The sequence below is a fragment of the Pelodiscus sinensis genome, chromosome 3 (assembly GCF_052426305.1).
Source record: "Pelodiscus sinensis isolate ZL-2025 chromosome 3, ASM5242630v1, whole genome shotgun sequence".
In the NCBI taxonomy this organism is placed as follows: Eukaryota; Metazoa; Chordata; order Testudines; family Trionychidae; genus Pelodiscus; species Pelodiscus sinensis.
This window is the reverse complement of record NC_143054.1, coordinates 4,384,615-4,403,591: the sequence shown is the minus strand read 5'-3', so window position 1 is coordinate 4,403,591 and position 18,977 is coordinate 4,384,615. Positions and strand designations below refer to the sequence as shown.

The 18,977-nt window shown below is 54.4% G+C and overlaps 1 protein-coding gene across 1 annotated transcript; it reads left to right on the top strand.

Moving 5' to 3' along the window:
• On the top strand, positions 1-17,910 carry LOC102453225 (squalene synthase). The gene is made up of 9 exons (XM_075923235.2): positions 1-191; positions 2,967-3,084; positions 3,667-3,764; positions 7,564-7,747; positions 9,362-9,490; positions 10,945-11,136; positions 12,974-13,150; positions 13,393-13,545; positions 17,351-17,910. Exons 2-9 carry the CDS (start codon positions 2,983-2,985, stop codon positions 17,531-17,533), a joined length of 1,218 nt encoding a protein of 405 aa, XP_075779350.2. The 5' UTR covers positions 1-191; positions 2,967-2,982; the 3' UTR covers positions 17,534-17,910.
• The last annotated feature ends 1,067 nt before the right edge of the window (positions 17,911-18,977 follow it).

Sequence of the window (18,977 nt, the reverse complement as noted above, 5' to 3'; positions counted from 1 at the left end):
CAGTTGGGGTCAGGCAGTTGGTCCGGCAGCAGGATCGGGGCCGGGCAGAGCGGAGAGGGAGCCCGCCGGGGGATACAAGCCGGGACAGCGGCCGTGCAGGCCCAGGGCCCGGGCTGTCCCTGCGATCCAGCTGGACACTGGGCGGCTGAGGGCAGCTGCTCGGTGGGAGGCGGGAGCAGGCGTAGGGTTGGGTAGGACCGTGCCTCCATACACGGGCAGGGAAAGCCCCGGGGTGATGGGGCGGGCTGGGCTGGGGGGAGGGGGCGGCTGCCAGGCCGAGGAGGTGGGGGGCTGTATTGGGGTGGGGCCGCGAGGACGCAGGTAGGGTTGGGGGGGATCAGGATCTGGTGGGGTCAGGACAATGCGGGAAGGGCAGTGTTTGGCCGGGGGAACAATGGGGCAGCTGGGGCAGGGGTCAGTGTCTGAGGGGGCAGTGGGGGAGGGGCAGTGGGGCAGTTGTAATGTGTGGGGGTCAGTGTCTGAGGGGGCAGTGGGGCAGTTGGGATGTGTGGGGGTCAGTGTCTGAGGGGGCAGTGGGGGAGGGGCAGTGGGGCAGTTGTAATGTGTGGGGGTCAGTGTCTGAGGGGGCAGTGGGGGAGGGGCAGTGGGGCAGTTGGGATGTGCAGTGGGGGAGGGGCAGGGGTCAGTGTCTGAGGGGGCAGTGGGGGAGGGGCAGGGGGCAGTTGAGATGTGCAGGGGGCAGTGCCTGGGGGGGCAGTGGGGGAGGGGAAGGGGGCAGTGTGGGGGTGTGTCAGGGGGCAGTGGGGAGGGGGCAGTGGGGCAGGGGCAGTGGGGCAGTTGTAATGTGTGGGGGTCAGTGTCTGACGGGGCAGTGGGGAGGGGCAGTGGGGCAGTTGGGATGTGTAGGGGTCAGTGTCTGAGGGGGCAGTGGGGGAGGAGCAGGGGGCAGTTGAGATGTGCAGGGGGCAGTGGGGGAGGGGCAGGGGGCAGTTGGGATGTGTGGGGGTCAGTGTCTGAGGGGGCAGTAGGGGAGGGGTTGGGGGCAGTTGAGATGTGGGGTCAGTGTCTGAGGGGGCAGTGGGGGAGGGGCAGGGGGCAGTTGGGATGTGTAGGGGTCAGTGTCTGAGGGGGCAGTGGGGGAGGAGCAGGGGGCAGTTGAGATGTGCAGGGGTCAGTGTCTGAGGGGGCAGTGGGGGAGGAGCAGGGGGCAGTTGAATGTGCAGGGGACAGTGGGGGAGGGGCAGTGGGGAAGTTGTAATGTGTGGGGGTCAGTGTCTGAGGGGGCAGTGGGGGAGGGGCAGTGGGGCAGTTGGGATGTGCAGGGGGCAGTGGGGGAGGGGCAGTGGGGCAGTTGGGATGTGTGGGGGTCAGTGTCTGAGGGGGCAGTGGGGAGGGGCAGTGGGGCAGTTGGGATGTGTGGGGGTCAGTGTCTGAGGGGGCAGTAGGGGAGGGGCAGTGGGGCAGTTGGGATGTGCAGGGGTCAGTGTCTGAGGGGGCAGTGGGGGAGGGGCAGGGGCAGTTGAGATGTGCAGGGGACAGTGGGGGAGGGGCAGTGGGGAAGTTGTAATGTGTGGGGGTCAGTGTCTGAGGGGGCAGTGGGGGAGGGGCAGGGGCAGTTGGGATGTGCAGTGGGCACTGTCTGTGGGGGCAGTGGGGGAGGGGCAAGGGGGCAGTTGTAATGTGTGGGGTCAGTCTCTGAGGGGGTAGGGTAGGGGCAGTGGGGCAGTTGGGATGTGCGGGGGTCAGTGTCTGAGGGAGCAGTGGGGGAGGGGTTGGGGGCAGTTGAGATGTGCTGGGGGCAGTGTCTGAGGGGGCAGTGGGGGAAGGGCAAGGGGGCAGTTGTAATGTGTGGGGGTCAGTGTCTGAGGGGACAGTGGGGGAGGGGCAGTGGGGCAGTTGAGATGTGCAGGGGGCAGTGTCTGAGGGGGCAGTGGGGGAGGGGCAAGGGGGCAGCTGTAATGTGCAGGGGTCAGTGTCTGATGGGGCAGTGGGGCAGTTGGGATGTGCAGGGGTCAGTGTCTGAGGGGGCAGTAGGGGAGGGGCAGTGGGGCAGTTGTAATGTGCAGGGGTCAGTGTCTGAGGGGGCAGTGGGGAGGGGCAGTGGGGCAGTTGAGATGTGCAGGGGTCAGTGTCTGAGGGGGCAGTGGGGGAGGGGCAAGGGGGCAGCTGTAATGTGTGGGGGTCAGTGTCTGATGGGGCAGTGGGGGAGGGGTGGGGCAGTTGGGATGTGTGGGGGTCAGTGTCCGAGGGGGCAGAGGGGGAGGGGCAGTGGGGCAGTTGGGATATGCAGGGGTCAGTGTCTGAGGGGGCAGTGGGGGAGGGGCAGTGGGGCAGTTGGGATGTGTGGGGGTCAGTGTCTGAGGGGCCAGTAGGGGAGGGGCAGTGGGGCAGTTGGGCATGTGTGGGGGTCAGTGTCTGAGGGGGCAGTGAGGGAGGGGCAGTGGGGCAGTTGGGATGTGCAGGGGTCAGTGTCTGAGGGGGGGGGCAGTAGGGGAGGGGCAGTGGGGCAGTTGGGATGTGCAGGGGTCAGTGTCTGAGGGGGCAGTGGGGGAGGGGCAGTGGGGCAGTTGGGATGTGCAGGGGTCAGTGTCTGAGGGGGCAGTGGGGCAGTTGGGATGTGCAGGGGTCAGTGTCTGAGGGGGCAGTGGGGCAGTTGGGATGTGCAGGGGTCCGTGTCTGGCAAGGGGTAGCATTTGTCAGGGGGACAATGGGGCAGTTGGGGCAGGGGTAGGGGCAGGGCAGGCAGTGGGGGCTGGGCAGTGTCTAGGGAAGGACACGCTGCCCCTGGCCTGGTTTTCCTCGGGCTGTCGGATGCCTTCTCCCCACAGGGCCCGTGGGGTGCCGCCTCTCACCCTGCTCCCCCCCAGCTCTCTCCCTTTGCGGGAGGAGGGCAGTCGATGCGTGTCAGGAGGGGGCTGGGGCCTGCCCCACGGCGCGCAGGGAGGGTGCTGTGGCCCGGCAGCAGGTCTAGGTAGACATTCTGCGCGGGGCTCACTCGCCCCCAGGTGCCCTCGGCTGCCCATGGAGCGGATGGAAAAGTGGCTGGGCCGCCCGCGGGAAGCCTACAACCTGCTGCGCTTTAAGGTGGGCGGCGGCGCGCCCGGGATGCCCCGGCAGGACCAGGTGAGCTGAGCGGGGTGGGGTGCGGGCCGGGCGGCCACGGGGTGTCTCGGCTCTCAGAGCTCCGTTCTGGTCAGCCTAACAGCCGCCCTGGGAGGTACCAAAGCCCCACTAGCCCCATTGTACAGACAGGGACTGAGGGGCCGGTGGCGAAGTGACTTGCTCCCCTCACTCAGGAAGTCGGGCGTGAAGCTGGCCCTACAGTCCGGGTCTCCAAGTCCCAAGCGGCTGTGCCAACCACCGGAGCCCCCGCCCCTAAGGGCAGCGCTCTGGCGCCTGTTTTCTCGCTCACTCAGTAATACCAGCCCCATGGGACAAGACAATTCCATTCCCAGCCCCTCTGCCTGGCTACTTCATGACTTCCCTGAGGGCATCCCCAGAATCACCGCCACCCAGGCACAACTGGGTACCTGCCCCATCCCCGCCGCCATCGGGGACCCCTTGTTGGCTCAGGCCTCTGCTTCGGCTCGGGCGGTGGGGGAGCCAGCTGGCAGGCCCCGCCAGTTTTTGCACCAAGGCTCCCTGCCGGGGGCTGGCCTGATATCGTCCTGCTTCCAGCCCCCACCCCCTCTGCTCTGCCCGCAGGACGCGCTCAGCGACAGCCTCCGCGCCTGCTACCGCCACCTGAACCAGACCAGCCGCAGCTTCGCCCCCGTCATCCAGGCCCTGGACGGGGAGCTGCGGTGAGTGCCGAGGGCGGGGGGGGGGGGGGTGCTGCGGTGAGTGCTGAACAACCCAGGTCCCAGTATAGACCCCTGGGGACACCGTTACTTGTTTCCTTTCTGAAACCTGATGGTTATTCCTACCCTTTGCTATCTTTTCAGTTACTGGTCCGTGTGCGGACCTTCCCTTTTATCCCATGACACCTTACTTTGCCTAAGAGCCTTTGGTGAGGGACCGTGTCAAAGGCTTTTTGAAAATCTAAATACACTATATCCATGCATCACCCTTGCCCACATCATAAAAAGTCTCTGAGAGGTCACCAGGTTAGTCTGTAACTGTACAAACAGCAAGTGGTCCTGTAGCGCCATAGGGTACGTCTACACAGCAGCGTTAAATAATAAAGAGCGCGTCTACATTGCAAGCCGTTATTTCGAAATCATGGTGAGCTGGAGGACTTCTTACTCCGATTCCGGTAACCCTCATTTCACGCGGAGTAAGGGAAGTCGAAGGAAGAGTGCTCGTCCTTCGACTTCCAGCTGTGGAGACAGCACCGAAAGCCGAGTTAAGCTATTTCGACTTCAGCTACGCGATTGATGTAGCTGAAATTGCGGGGCTTAATTCTAGTTTTGTCCTGCTGTGTAAAAGTGCCCTTAGAGACTACGAAAAGTATTAGGTCATGAGCTTTTTGGGGCAAAACCCACTTCATCAGATAGGTAGGAGTGGAAATTATAGAATTCGGGGTATATCGAACAACAAAAGAAGGTACCTGTCAATTGTAATTTCCACTCTAGCTCATCTGATGAAGTGGATTTTACCCATAAAAGCTCATAACTTAAGATGCCATAGTAATGCTTATTGTCCACATGTTTTTTACCCTCTCAAGGAAATCGAATAGATTGGTGAGACTTCCTCCAACAAATTGTGTTCTTCTGTGTGTCTGATAACTATTCTTTACTATAGTTTCAACCAGTTTGCCTGCTACTGAAATTAGGCTTCTCAGCTAGTAATTGCCAGAAGCATCTCTGAAGTCTTTACAAAATTGGTGTTACTTTAGCTCCGGTCAACTGGTACCGAAGCTGATGGAAGTGATAGGTTACAGAACATAGTTAGTAGTTCTACAATTTCACATGTGAGTTCTTCTGAAGCCTTGAGTGAAGAGCACGCCTGATCTGACTCCTAGTCCCCTTTAATATTAGGCAGCCAAGTTCACCCATCTTAGTATACCAGCACTTACAAAATGTGTCCCTTTTTAGTTGTTGGCCTTTATGGGTGTAATGGGATGCGACCGTTTTTCGTTTGACTGTTTCTCTTCAGCTTCTACCTGTACTTTATCGGCTTGTATCCTCTCCTCTTTACGAGACGTGACAGCATCTCTCAAGGGTGCCTTCTGCTGGTTAGGTGTGTCTGAAGTCCTTAAACAGTCCTGGCCCTGAAATCCGGCCATATCCTCACAGCTTCCTCCCTCTTCTGTTTTTTGTCCTTTCTGGGTTCTCTCCAACTAAGTAGTGACCATCTGGGGCGTTATGACAGTCCAATTGTAGGTCAAATCCCGCATGGTCCGTGGGGAGATCCAGGCCTGCGCACTATTCCCTGTCCCATCCCAGGAACCGTAAGAATAGTAGCCACATGCCACTGTGTCCCTTGAGCGAAACTGCCTTCAATTCCCTGGAAAAACTTTAAAACACAACAAATAGTCTAGCAACACCTTAGAAACGAACAAAACCGGTAGATGGTCTCATGAGCTTTCGTGGGCACAGCCCACTTCTTCAGATGACTGGAGTGGTAGAAGTCCAGATCCAAGCACAAATAAGGAAAGGTCGGGAGGGGGGGTGAGGAGAGGGAAAGGATTTAACCAACCAATGGATACTTATAGAGGTGCAAATCGTTCTTATCAGCCTCTTGTAACTTGAACAATCCAATTCACTATTTTTCTCTTTTTTTCCCCTTTCCCCACCCCCCACTTTCCCTTATTTATTCTTGGATCTAGACTTCTAATACTCCAGGCAGCTGAAGAAGTGGGTTGTACCCACAAAAGTTCATGATCCCAGTGTGACATAGTGGTTTGAGCAGTAGCCTACTGAGCCTAAGGTTGTAAGTTCAATTCTTGAGGATGCCATTTAGGAAGCTGGGGCAAAGTCTGTGAGGGATGGTGCTTGGTCCTGCTGTGAAGGCAGGGGACTGGACTTTAATGACCTTTCAGGGTCTGCTCTAGGAGATAGGCATCTCCATTCATGTCATTTACCCCCTGGAGCTTTTGATTCCATAGGCCACTTCCCTGTGGCCCCAGCCTTCACCGAAGCTTTGTCCCAGCAGGCAGACTGGAGCTTTTCCTCACTCGGAGCCCTGCCAGCGTAACCCGCATGCCTGCTGGGGGTGGGGCACGGTCCCATGGTGTGGCACTGAGCCCGCTGACAGAGAATGAGTTTGCTCTGCAGCCTGAGCCCAGCCTGGGTTCTGAGCTGTCCCTGGTGCTGCAGTTCCCTTTAGCCAGGCAGGAGCAGCATCTGGTGTCATAGAATCACAGAACCCCAGGGCGGGCAGAGACCTCAGGAGGCATCGAGTCCAGCCCCCTGCCCAAGGCAGGACCCACCCAACTCCATCATCCCAGCCAGGGCTCTGTCCAGCCGGGACTGAAACACCTCTAGGGATGGAGATTCCACCCCTCCCTAAGGAACCCAGCCCAGGGCTTCCCCACCCGCCTAGGGGAATGGTTTGTCCTAATCTCCAACCTCGACCTCCCCCTCTGCAACGTGAGCCCATCGCTCCTTGTTCTGCCACCTGCCCCCACTGAGGCCAGCCTCTCTCCAGCCTCTTTGGACCCCCCTGCAGGGAGCTGAAGGCTGCTCTCAAATCCCCCCTCACTCTTCCCTTCTTCAGACTAAACAAGCCCAAACCCCTCAGCCTCTCCTCGTAGGCCATGTGCTCCATCCTGAATCATTTTGGTTGCCCCCCGCTGGACCCTCTCCAACGCGCCCACATCCTTTCTGTAACGGGGAGCCCAGAACTGAATGCAAAACTCCAGATGTGGCCTCCCCAGTGCCGAATGCATATGGTCCTCCTGGGCCCTGACTGGCTGTTTCCCCTGCAGCAGCCGTGTTAGGCTGCTTGGATGATCCCTCTACTGCTTTTTTCCAGAGATGGGGGTGGCAGGACACTCAGGTGAGCGCTAAAAGGCCTCTGGGCCTAGCCCACCCTGGCACACGATGATACAAAGCAGTGCTCACCAATCAGTGGATCGGGATTTCCTGGCAGATGTTGGAGTATCCGACAGGTGACCCTGCCTGGTTTGGCTGGGAGGAGGCCAAGTGTCAGCACTTCAACTGCCCTGCTGCTCTTGCCCTCTGCTTTGGAGCCTGTGGGTGCTGTCTCTCCTTTTTCTTCTTCCAGAGAGTGAAATGTGGGTCTGTGCATTTCATCATTCTCATTCCTCTCTTCTGCCAACAGGCGATTCTTTTGTAATTCTTTTGTAAGTCAGTGAGTTCTAAAATGCCTCACCTGGAGTAACCATCCCTATGCTAATTATGTAGATATGGGCACCCACAATTCCACCAAAAACAACCTGGAGCCAGTCACTGAAGATGATGTGGCTAAAAGGACCAGAGTCTGGAGCACAAGTAATGTTCCGCCCAGCCTCCCTGGTGAAGGAACAGGCCCAGGCAGGGACTGCCAGATCATGGAAGTAAATGCACGGCTGCGCAGGAGGTATCCGCGAGAGGGCTTTGTCTTCTTTGACAATGACCCGCTCTTCCAGAAAAAAAGGATTTTTTGATCAATAGGGACTTCCGAGTAATAGGGAATCCTTTTCTTTCCCTCCCATAGCCACGCTGTGTGCATCTTCTACCTGGTTCTCCGAGCCCTGGACACCGTGGAGGATGATATGACCATCAGTTTAGAAACCAAGGTCCCCATGTTGCACAATTTCCACTCCTACCTGTATCAGCCGGCCTGGAGATACACGGAGAGCCAGGAGAAGTACAAGCAAGTGCTTGAGGACTTCCCAACGGTGAGTCGCTCAATTCCAGGAAACGATCCCGCAACCCATATGGTGAGCAGCGTCCTTCAAACCTCCTTGCAACGTGGAACATAGGAATTGCCAGACGACTGAAGACATGGTCACGGGCAATGCCTGCTGGCGTGTCACTGGGTTTTATGGGAATAAGGAATGCAGAAAACAACTCCTTTGTAACTCTAAACTGCCCTGGAATTTCAGTCCCTTCCTAGTTTTGACATGGAGGGCTGGGGTTTAAAGACCAGAGGCCCAAGATCATGTCCACTCACATAGCTACATTTACGTACATTTCACTGCGGTTGTGCGCCATTGTGGTGATTTTAAAGGTTGTCTTACTGGTACATGGGACTCCATTGAAAATTGGGGGGGCCTAAATGCTGATAAACTCTGCTTGTGCGCAAGTGAGAGCCACCCGCTGAAAACTTGGCTCTAAAAACCATATGATCCCTGAGTTTTGAAACAGGAGATCTGCTTCCTGCAGGGAAATGACAGACGTGTCGGATCTTGCCCTCTCTGCCACTAGACCTCCGGGGTGACAATCTGTCCCCCTGGCAGGAAAGGGGGATGACAACACCTCACTCTGTGATCTGCTGATGCCCAGTTTATGAAGGGAGTTGTTTTGATGGAGGCTTTAAGAGTAGGGGTCAGCAAGATCTGGCCCAGGGGCAGATCCGTCCCACCAAGCCTTTCAATCTGGCCCGTGGCCCACCCCACTGGACCCACAGACAGGGAGCAGTTCCAGGGCTCAGCGTGTCTGGCTGCTCCATCTGCCTCTCTGCACTGAGGGGAAAGGGGAAACTTCATGTACTGAGAACCCCTCCTTCACCCAAACTCCCTCTCAGACCCCACACCCTCTCCTGTACCCCAATTCCCTACCCTGAGCTTCCTTCTGCACCCAACCTCCCTCCCAGATCACAGCTCCCCCGCCATAGAAAAGTGCGGCCCTGGACCGCTTACCAAAATGTTGAAGTGCCCGCCCCTGCTGTAGAGAGCCTGTTACTTACAAGAGTCTGGAGCTAATTCTATTTTGTTTATCAAAGTGAAGGTTCCGACCAGAGCCAGTCTTAGGAGCGGGTGAGCCGGACGGTCGCCTGGGGCCACCATTTTCAAGGGGCCTCTGACAGAAGAAAGCCTTTTTCAACAGATCCTGTAAACCTCCTTGCAGGAGGCAGAAGGGATCGGTGGGAAAAGGCTTTCTGTCTCGACAGATCCCCCTCTAGACTGCTGCTTTTTGCCGACAAAGTGCTGAGTCGCCAAAACGCGGTGGCCATTTTTATGCAAATTAGGCGCGGGATATTTAAATCCTTGCCTCGTTTGCAATGTCGACCTGCCTAATCTGCATCCCTTTGCCGACAGAGGGATGCAGTCTAGACATACCCTTAGAGACGAACAGATTGATTTGAGAGTAAGCGTTCGTGGGGAAAGCCCACTTCCTCAGATGCTTTGGAGGAAATGGTTTGTACCCCTGAAAGCTGATGCCCAGATCTGTTAGTCTCTAAGGTGTCACCGGATTCCTCAGTGTTCCTGTCCGTCTCTTAGCCCACAAATGAATGCCAAATTCAGCTTCACTTCCACACTACGTCTATTTCCTTGTGGTGTCTGCTGCAGATCTCTCTGGAGTTCAGGAACCTGGCAAAGGTGTATCGGGATGTGATTGTAGACGTTTGTCAGAAGATGGGAGCTGGGATGGCAGAGTTCTTGCAAAAGAAGGTGGATTCCTTGCAAGATTGGGATAAGGTAAGTAAATCTGTAAGTGAGCAGCGAGAGAGCCACACCCACAGGCAGTGCTCCCTGTAAGTGGGCACTAGTCTGAGAGTCAAATGTGGCCCTGTGGATTAGCAGAGTGCCCACAGCTAGGTTTCTTGTTGGTGCATGTCTGCACCATTCTACTGGTGGTGCACATCTGCACATACCTTGGTGCACATAACAAAATTTATTCCTCACGTGGATGGACAAGATTAGAGGGAACATTACCCATAATTCTTGCTGGAGGCCTGGCATTCTGCCCTGGCTGCACATAATAACTAGTTTCTTCTCCCCTGGGGTTGGTGATGCTTATCCAGTCGTACCTAGGAACCCCAGATGAGAAAAGGACAAGTGTTAAGTCCGAGTCTGGCTACTTGCACAGCCTCTTTCCAGAGGGACGTAAAGCATATTTTAGTGATGAAATCCCTGTGTACATTTCACCAGGCATTGACTAGCTTCTGTGTGTTGCTACTGATCTTTGTGAATGGCAATAATCGTAAGTGTCCTCTTGGACCAGGATGGGCCCCTGGAGCAGCTGCTCTCATATGGGTCTTTCCTCTGGAAGGTGGAAGCCCCAGGCCGTTAACGGCTGTGGATGACACATTTCCTCTTTTTTCTGAGCAAAGCAGAGCTCGGCAGAAGCACAGTGCTGGTGGAGGGAGGCTGCCTGTTACATACAGACTAGGGGAGATGTGCCAAAGAATGCTCAGTCCTTGTCACTCAAGACACGAGGAGTCATTCTTCCACTCTGCTTTGCGCTGATTAGGCCTCCGTTAGAGTTTTGTGACCAGTCCTGGGCACCACATTGCAGGAAAGAAGTGGAGAAATTGGGGAAGGTCCAGAGAAGAGCAACAAGAATGATGAAACATCTAGAGAACATGAGCTATGAAGGACGACTGAAGGAATTGAGTTTGTTTACTTTGGAAAGGAGAAGACTGAGGGGGGACATGAGAGCGGTTTTCAAGTATCTAAAAGGGTGTCACAAGGAGGAGGAAGAAAAATGATTCTCCGTGGCCTCTGATGACAGGACTAGAAGCAATGGGCTTAAATTGCAGCAAGGGAGGTTTAGGTTGGACATTAGGAAAAACTTCCTGCCTGTCAGGGTGGTTAAACACTGGAATAAATTGCCTAGGGAGGTTGTGGAATCTCCATCACTGGAGATATTTCAGAGCAGGTTGGACAGACACCTGTCAGGGATGTTCTAGACGGTGCTGGGTCCTGCCGTGAGGGCAGGGGACTGGACTCGATGACCTCTCGAGGTCCCTTCTGGTTCTAGGGTTCTATGATTCTATGAATTGAAAGATGAAATCAAATACCACTGCCACAGTTGTCGAAACAAGGAAAGGCACGTCCGGCACATTCTCTATGGGTGTACGTTTGAGGCAGCCATTGGGACTAGGGGAGAGAGATCATTCAACATTTTTCTCCTTTTCCAAACCTCGCAGTATTGTCACTATGTCGTCGGGCTGGCGAGTATTGGCCTGTCCCATCTGTTCTGTGTGCTGGAGTTAGAAGACCCCGTCATAGGAGAGAACACCGAGCTTGCAAATTCCATGGGTATCTTCATTGAGAAAACCATCATCATCCGTGATTATCTGGAGGACCAGCTGGCCGGAAGAGAGTTCTGGCCCAGAGAGGTAACGGAAACATGCCCCTTTTGAGATGAGAACTTCTGCCTGAGATGGCACATTAGAAGGGCTGACGTGGGGATGCAGCCGACTCATCTGAAAGGGGCAGGACTGGGATCGCTTGGATGCAGTTTCGTCCTAACTAGTTAGAAGATTTCTGCCATAGGCTTTTCTTGCCATTCCCAGTCTGATATAGAAGCCTTAGGGGTGTTTTCAGAAAAAATGTGTCCACGTCTGCCATTAGGCTAAACTCTTCTGCCATTGAGTTCTAACCACGCTCTAGCTGAGCCGGCCGACTTAGCAGTGTGAGGCCTCACAGGGCCTTCGCTCTGTTGCTAATAATGACACCTTTGCAGACCTGTCACTGCCATGGCAAATGCCTGGTTCGCAGCCAAACATCTCATGAATGTGCCCATTAAAGCAAAACTCAGAGGAGAACCTGGAGCGTCTGGGGTGGTTTTCTGTCTCACTGATCATGACCCAAAGCTGTGATCTAGGTGATCATGGTTATTAGCCTGGTTCTGGTGTCTGATCAGCAGAGCCTCTGGAGAAACTCTGTTGTTAGCGGACATCCTGGAGGCGTCGGCGGTGTTCTATACACCAGCCCCGTTGGCAGGACACAACCTCACTGCTGCAGGAAGCGTGGAAGTGTGTTGCTCAGTGGCCTGGGGGTTCCCTTTCAGAGCGCCCATGTGGGTTCAGGACATCTCTGCAGAGTGGGATCCACGTGCCTTTGTCTTGTGTCTGTCTAGAAATTCACCACTTTGGTAGGACTCTCTTCTAGAAGTGAATCTCTCTCTCCCAATGTGGCTCATTGAGAAGGACCCTGTAATGGGGCTGAATGAAACCGACGACCAGTGTAAACTTGAGCGTTTTAAGGGCCCTTCTGATTGCAACAAGGTCTGCTTATGAGAATGAGGCAGCAGTCAGAAATAAGAGTTTTATTTAAATAAAAACAATGAAGAGGACTGTGCCACCTTGAAGACACTAGAGTTCTAGGTTGGATCAGGGCCAGACCAAGGGATGGGCTAGCCGAGCAGCTGTGCAGGGCGCCAACCTACGGGGGGCACCCAGCTCCCGGTGGGCTGCAGCGGCCGCCCGGGGCAGGGGCCGTGTTAACCCCCACAGCACTGACCAGCAGCGTCCTTCTCCCTGCGGCCACAGGGCCCTGCATGGCCAGGTGCAGCCCTCTCTGGGCTGCACGCCATCAGCAGTGGCCGGGCTGACTGGGCAGCGCAAGTGCCGTGTGTCCACCCACACACCCTGGGGGTGGGCCCGTGCATGCGCCGTGCACCTGGAGGCGGGCCGGGCGCCCCAGGGGGCAGCGCCGCACACCAGGGACCCAGGGTGCCAAAATGGCTTGGATATGGGTTGGATATTAGGAAAAACTATTTCCCTAGAAGGGTGGTGAAGCCCTGGGCTGGGTTCCCTAGGGACGGGGTGGAATATCCATCCCTAGAGGTGTTTAAGTCTCGGCTTGACAAAGCCCTGGCCGGGTCGATTGAGTTGGGATTGGTCCTGCCTTGGGCAGGGGGCTGGACGTGATGACTCCTGAGGTCTCTGCCAGTTCTACGATTCTCTGATTTGGCCATAAGCTTCCCTGGGCTGGAGCCCACTTCATCAGATGCACCAGAAGTTAGACATGAGCTCCAGGCCACAAAAGCTTAGGCCCAAATACATCTGCTAGTCTTTAAGGTGCCATAGGACGCCTCATTGTTTTTGCTGGAAGAGACTCACAGGGCGACCCCGTGGAGGTTTGTGTGGCTAGTTTGATACAGGCCCCCTTTGAAAATGTCTGGAAAGTGCTAACTGCCGGGCGGGGTTACTCCACACTCTCGCCGTCCAGGTCTGGAGCCGGTACGCCAAGAAGCTCTCGGATCTCGCCAGGCCGGAGAACACAGACATGGCCGTCCAGTGCCTGAACGAACTGATCACAAACGCTCTGCACCACGTCCCCGATGTCCTCACCTACTTATCGAGACTGAAGAACCAAAGCGTCTTCAACTTCTGTGCTGTCCCGCAGGTGGGTTAACGTTGGCGGCTGTTTTACCCAGGATCTTCTAACTGCTCCAGCCTCTCCCGTGGTTTCTTTTGCAGCCTACACAGAGTGGTCAGTATTAGCACGCTTTGGTAGCTGTGCACACATAGCCTGGAGCTCAATCAATAGCTCAATCAATGGGCCATCAGTTTCAAATGGGGCCAGGAGCCCATTCCGCATGCACTGCTTACAGCAGAGTACAAGTTTGTTTTCTCCTTTCTCCCTAGGTGATGGCCGTGGCCACGCTGGCTGCCTGTTACAACAACAAGCAGGTGTTCAGAGGGGTGGTGAAGATTCGGAAAGGACAAGCGGTCACGTTAATGATGAATGCCACAAACATCAAGGCGGTCAAGGGCATAATGTACCAGTATGTGCAAGAGGTGGGTTGGGTGGCTTGCCTTGAGTGACGAGCTGTATCCGTTTCCTCTTTGCTCTATGCACGGCAGCCCTCTGTTTTGGCAGCTTCGTAACTTTCATTTTGCTTTGGCCAAAGCTGCTGACCATCTAGAAACAAGGGCAGCGTGAAACAGCTTGGCGGAGTCAGGTTTGGAATGCGGCTGTTTTCCTGGTTGCTTTAGATTCTCGGTCCTCGCTCATGACAGGCTCTGATGTCATTCAGATCCTATACAAATGGTGTCATGATGCAACACCCATATTATACACCTGCACGCAATTACATAAGAACAGCCTGACTACTTAACCCAAAAGGTCCATTTAGCCTGGAACACTCCCTGTGACAGGGGCCAGTGCTGGGCGCCCCAGAGGGAGTGAGCAGTACAGGGAATCATCAAGTGATCCCTCTCCTGTCACCCATTCCCAGCCCCTAACAAACAGAAGCTAGGGACACCACTCCTACCCATCCTGGCTATTAGACAGGGATCACCAAATGAAACGAATAGGGAGCAGGTTTAAAACAAACAAAAGGAAGTTTTTCTTCATGCAGCACAGAATAAACCTGTGGAACTCCTTGCCACAGGGTGCTGTGAAGACCAGGATTTTATTAGGGTTCAAGAAAGAGCTAGATAAATTCATGGAGGTGAGGTCCATCAATGGCTACTAGCCAGGATGGGTAGGAATGGTGTCCCTAGCCTCTGTTTGTCAGGGGCTGGGAATGGGTGACAGGAGAGGGATCACTTGATGATTCCCTGTTCTGTTCCCTCCCTCTGGGGCATCTGGCCTTGGTCACTGTTTGAAGACGAGATACGGGCTAGATGGACCTTTGGTCTGACCTGGTCTGGCCATTCTTATGTAGTCCGTGATGGATCTTTCCTCCAAGAATGTATCTAGCTCTTTTTGGAACCTGTGTAATGGGTTCATCCTCTTGTGAGCACCCCCTTCGGCCGAGGGCATGTATCTACATACTCCAACTCCTTCTCCTTCACTCTGGGATTGGATGGTGTCCCAGGTGCCCCTTCCTCTGGATTGCCTAGGATCAGGTTTCTTTCTTCCCCTCCATTAGCTACTGGAGGATTAGGGGGGGAAAGGGGAAGAGACCCAGGCCTGTCCACGTCTCTGGTCCCACCCAGGGACCCTGTAAATAGCAGTTGTCTGCTGATTGCCAGTCCTTAAAATTTCACTGCTATTCTCCCTCCTGGGGCCACTTCCCCATGGGTCTGCACCGTCCTTTCCCTCACCTCACGGCTTTGTCTCAAAAGTTCCAGCAACACCCAGGGTCCTGCAGCTCTTCCTACCCGCCACGCCCAGTCTTCAAAAACCAGCCCTGGGCTTCAGCCGGGTCTGCAGTAAGCTCCTCACACTGAGCTGTCCAAAGTACTGCCACTTTCCCAGTCAGCCTGTCCTTCCCTCTGCAGGCCTTGAGCTCCCTAGAGCAACTGCCTGGCTCTAGCCCAGCAGCTTCTTTATACTGGCTTGCTGGGCCCTGATTGGCTGCTCTGCTGTAGCCACTCTAGCCTGCTTGGAGGACTTCCCTCCTGCTGTTTTCCGGGGGCAGGGTGTGGTAAGGCCACAAGCTTCCAGCAGTAGGCTTTGGGGCCGAGTCCATCCTGTCGTAATTGTGTAATATGGGTGTTGCATGATGGTAATACAGTAGAGTTTCCTAGTGAGACAACAGGGAATTTCCATTTCATTGTGCCTGTCTGGAATGTGTGTGTTTCCAGAGCATCATGGAAAACAAAAGGCCTTTAATTGCTATGACTGTGCAAATTGGCCTATATACAGGCCAGAATTTTGGTGGTTTGACTCACCTACTACTAAAACTGTCGTCTCCCAGCGGTACCGTCCCTTGCGTAGGCACCGCCGCAGTCAGTAGGAGCTCTTTGAAGGGTGCTGGATGCTGTACAAAAATTAAGACGTGGTTCTCATCTGTAAGGAGCTGCTGAGCAGCTGCCAGCCCCAATGGCACGAATTACGGTTTGAAAATCAGGCCAGGCAAATTTGGACTGAACAAAACCGTTCCTGCAGGAAGATTGCTCGGGGGCAAAGCAACCCATGCACCGTGTGCTGGAACAGAATCTGGACACCGTGTATGAAGCAAGCCGGAGAGTTTTTTACACACAGCGCTGGTGGAGTGTCACTTCGCTTGTTAGGCTTGGTGAACACTGCCAGACAATAGGTTACAATGAATTATATAAGATGCCGATGGGCGAATGAAGTGATGGGGGGAGAGGGGGAAAATCCCAGACCCCCTGGATAGATGCTAATCATGAGGCAAAATGAAAGCAATAATCTAAAGGTTACATAGTGTTTTCCGCCCATAGCTTACAGAATACCTTATACAGTAGACTTCCGATAATCCGGAACCTCTGGGACCTACTTGAAAGTAGGAATAAGAGATCCTCCGGAAAAGGGCTTTATTCCGGAGGATCGCGCCAGTCTAGACGCTTTTTTTCCGGCTTTTCCCCAAGCCGGAAAAAAAGCGGCGGACATGTTTATTTAAATCCGTGGGGGATATTTAAATCCCCTGCGGATTTCCCTATGCTGACTTACCTGCTTTGCATCCCTTTTCCGGAATTTGGGGCCAGTCTAGACGTAGCCTTATTGTCCATTGGTTTTTCCTAGGTTGATGGGGACCCTCAGATAACTGGAATTTTTAGATAACCGGAATGCCCTAATGCCCGAGCATGCTGGTTAACACAGATTTTACTGTATAAAGAATAACAAGGAGGAAAGAGAAAAATTGTTCTCAACCTCTGAGGACAGGTCAAGAAGAAATGGGCTTAAATTGCGTGCGGTATGGGAGGTTTAAGTTGGACATTAGGAAAAACTTCCTGCCTCTACCTGTCAGGGTGGTTAAACACTGGAATAAGTTGCCTGGGAGGTTGTGGAATCTCCATCCCTGGAGATATTTAAGAGCAGGTTGGACAGACACCTGTCAGGGATGGTCTAGATGGTGCTTGGTCCTGCCGTGAGGGCAGGGGGCTGGACTTGACCTGTCGAGGCCCCTTCCATGTCTAGTGTTCTATGAATAACTCCTTATTAACAGGAGTATTGTGAGCAAGACACGAGAAGTCACTCTTCCGCTCTACTCTGTGCTAATTAGGCCTCGGCTGACGTATTGTGTCCAGTTCTGAGCACCACATTTCAAGAAAGATGTGGAGAAATTGGAGAAAGTCCAGAGAAGAGCAATACAAATGATGAAAGGTCTAGAGAACATGAGCTCTGAGGGAAGACTGAAATAATTGGCTTTGTTTAGTCTGGAAAAGAGAAGGCTGAGAGGGGACATGAGAGTAGCTGTCAAATTCCTAAAAGGCTGTTATGAGGAAGGAAGAGAAAAATTGTTCCCCTTGGCCTCTGAGGACAGGACACGAAGCAATGGGCGGAAATTGCAGCCAGGGAGGTTTAGGTTGGACATTAGGAAAAACTTCCTTACTGTCAGGGTGGTTAAACACTGGAATAAATTGCCTGGGGAGATTGTGGATTCTCCATCACTGGAGATGTTTCAGAGCAGGCTAGACAAGCATCTGTCAGGGATGGTCTAGATGGTGCCTGGTCCTGCTGTGAGGGCTGGGGACTGGACTTGATGACCTGTGGTGATTCCTCCCAGTTCTATGATTCTATGCTGAGAATCCCAGTGAAGCTTTCTAACTGGGGAATTTACCATTGGCCTGTTTGAATATACATGGCCCAGCGCCTGTGAGGGAGGTCCCATATCATGTTTGAGGGGATACTAGACGGTGTGGTGTTTCCATGGTTACGGCCTGACCTTGGGTGGGTTTTTCTTTCCAGATCTATCGGAAGGTCCCCAGCTCTGACCCGTCTGCCAACAAGACCCAGCAAATCATCGTGTCCATCCGGACAATGTGTTTGCCCAATGGCACGGCGGTATCCCGTAATCATTACTTCCCCATCTGCCTCTCGTGCGCCATGCTCCTGGCAGGGCTGAGCTGGCAGTACCTGCGGGCCGTGTAAGACATGTTGGAGGAGGACGTCCAGGCCAGCAAGAACTGAGGGTTGGTTGGGAGAGGGAAGGCAGTGGGTGGGTTACAGCGGGAACGGATTCGTGTTTCTTCCCTATTGGGTCTGCAGCCCTGCGGAGTTCCAGACCGGTGTGGGGCCTTGCAGCTGGGGACAGAAGGCAAACCGAAGGTGCCGCTTGCCTTGCAGCTGTTGGGTGTGTCATCACAGCTAGTTCGTAGCCGGCCGCCTGACTTGGGCACGTTGGTTTCGGATGAACAGGCTCCAGATGTGACAGTTGGAGTCGCCCCTTTCCTCTTTGTGCGAAACAGCGTCCCCCTGGACTCTAGCTGGCATGTTTTTCCAATAGAAATTCAAACGGTCTCCCTGCATTTTGGTTGCCTCCGTTGATTTTTTGACCCTCCTTTCCCAGTACAAGGCTCCGTGAGTTCAGCATTTGTGGTCTTCCTCTCGCCTCCTCCTGGTGCCTTGTCCTCCTACCCCCGTGTCTTCATTGCTCTGCAGACGAAACCGTCCCACTCTGGCCCACGGGCGGAGAAGCTCACCTATCCTGAGCCGGAGCTATGCTGGGGAATCTCTCTTCTGACCCCCATCTGACTAGGTGGTGGCTTTCCATTCCAGGGGTGCGTGGGGGCGTGCTGGGCCTCCCATCCTTGCGCTAAAGATCGCAGGCTGGGGGACGAAGTTGTGCCCCAGAGCTGTCACGAGGCAGGAAAGCTGAGCTATTTATGTCACATGGCCATCATGCCGCATCTGCCACTTTTAAAGCCTCCCCACCCCCACCCACACAAAGGATCTCCCCCAAGAAAATGCAACACCTGGGAAGCTTATTCCTCACGTGACGTGCCCATAACTGGTCACTTCAGCTCCTTCCCTGGATTTAAGAGCAGGAGTACAGCAAATGAGCATTGCACGGCTAGGGCACAACTAGCCACCTTCCAATCTCTTTGAGTCGGGCCCAGCTATCTGATCTGACGTGACATTGGGTGAGAATGACCTGAAGAAAGCAGCACCAGCGGTGTCAAACTGCTGCCGCTCCTCTGTGCTTTCACACCTACTAGCATCGGGGTTAAGAACAGGGTCACGTGCTCCTGGAGCGGAACGCCATGGCTTCCTAGAAACGATTCCCAACCAGAGGGGATTTCTCCACCTGCCTGGCTCCTTTTCCCGTTACGCCACTGCCCTGTTTTCCTTCCCTCCGTATCCGTTCCTTCTAGCTTCCCGCCATGTGTCAGTTTTACCTTCTACCTTGTGCTAAATATGAGCCAAGAGAATATGCTACTGCAAAACCAAATGTAACCCACACATCTAATGTGGTTCACTGTCCCATGCAGTGGCACCTAGACCAAGCAACAGCTAAGATCAAGAGACCTCCACAGCAGTGTTTCTTAAACTTGTTAAGTCTAAGGAACACACCAAACAATATTTTCTTTTATGA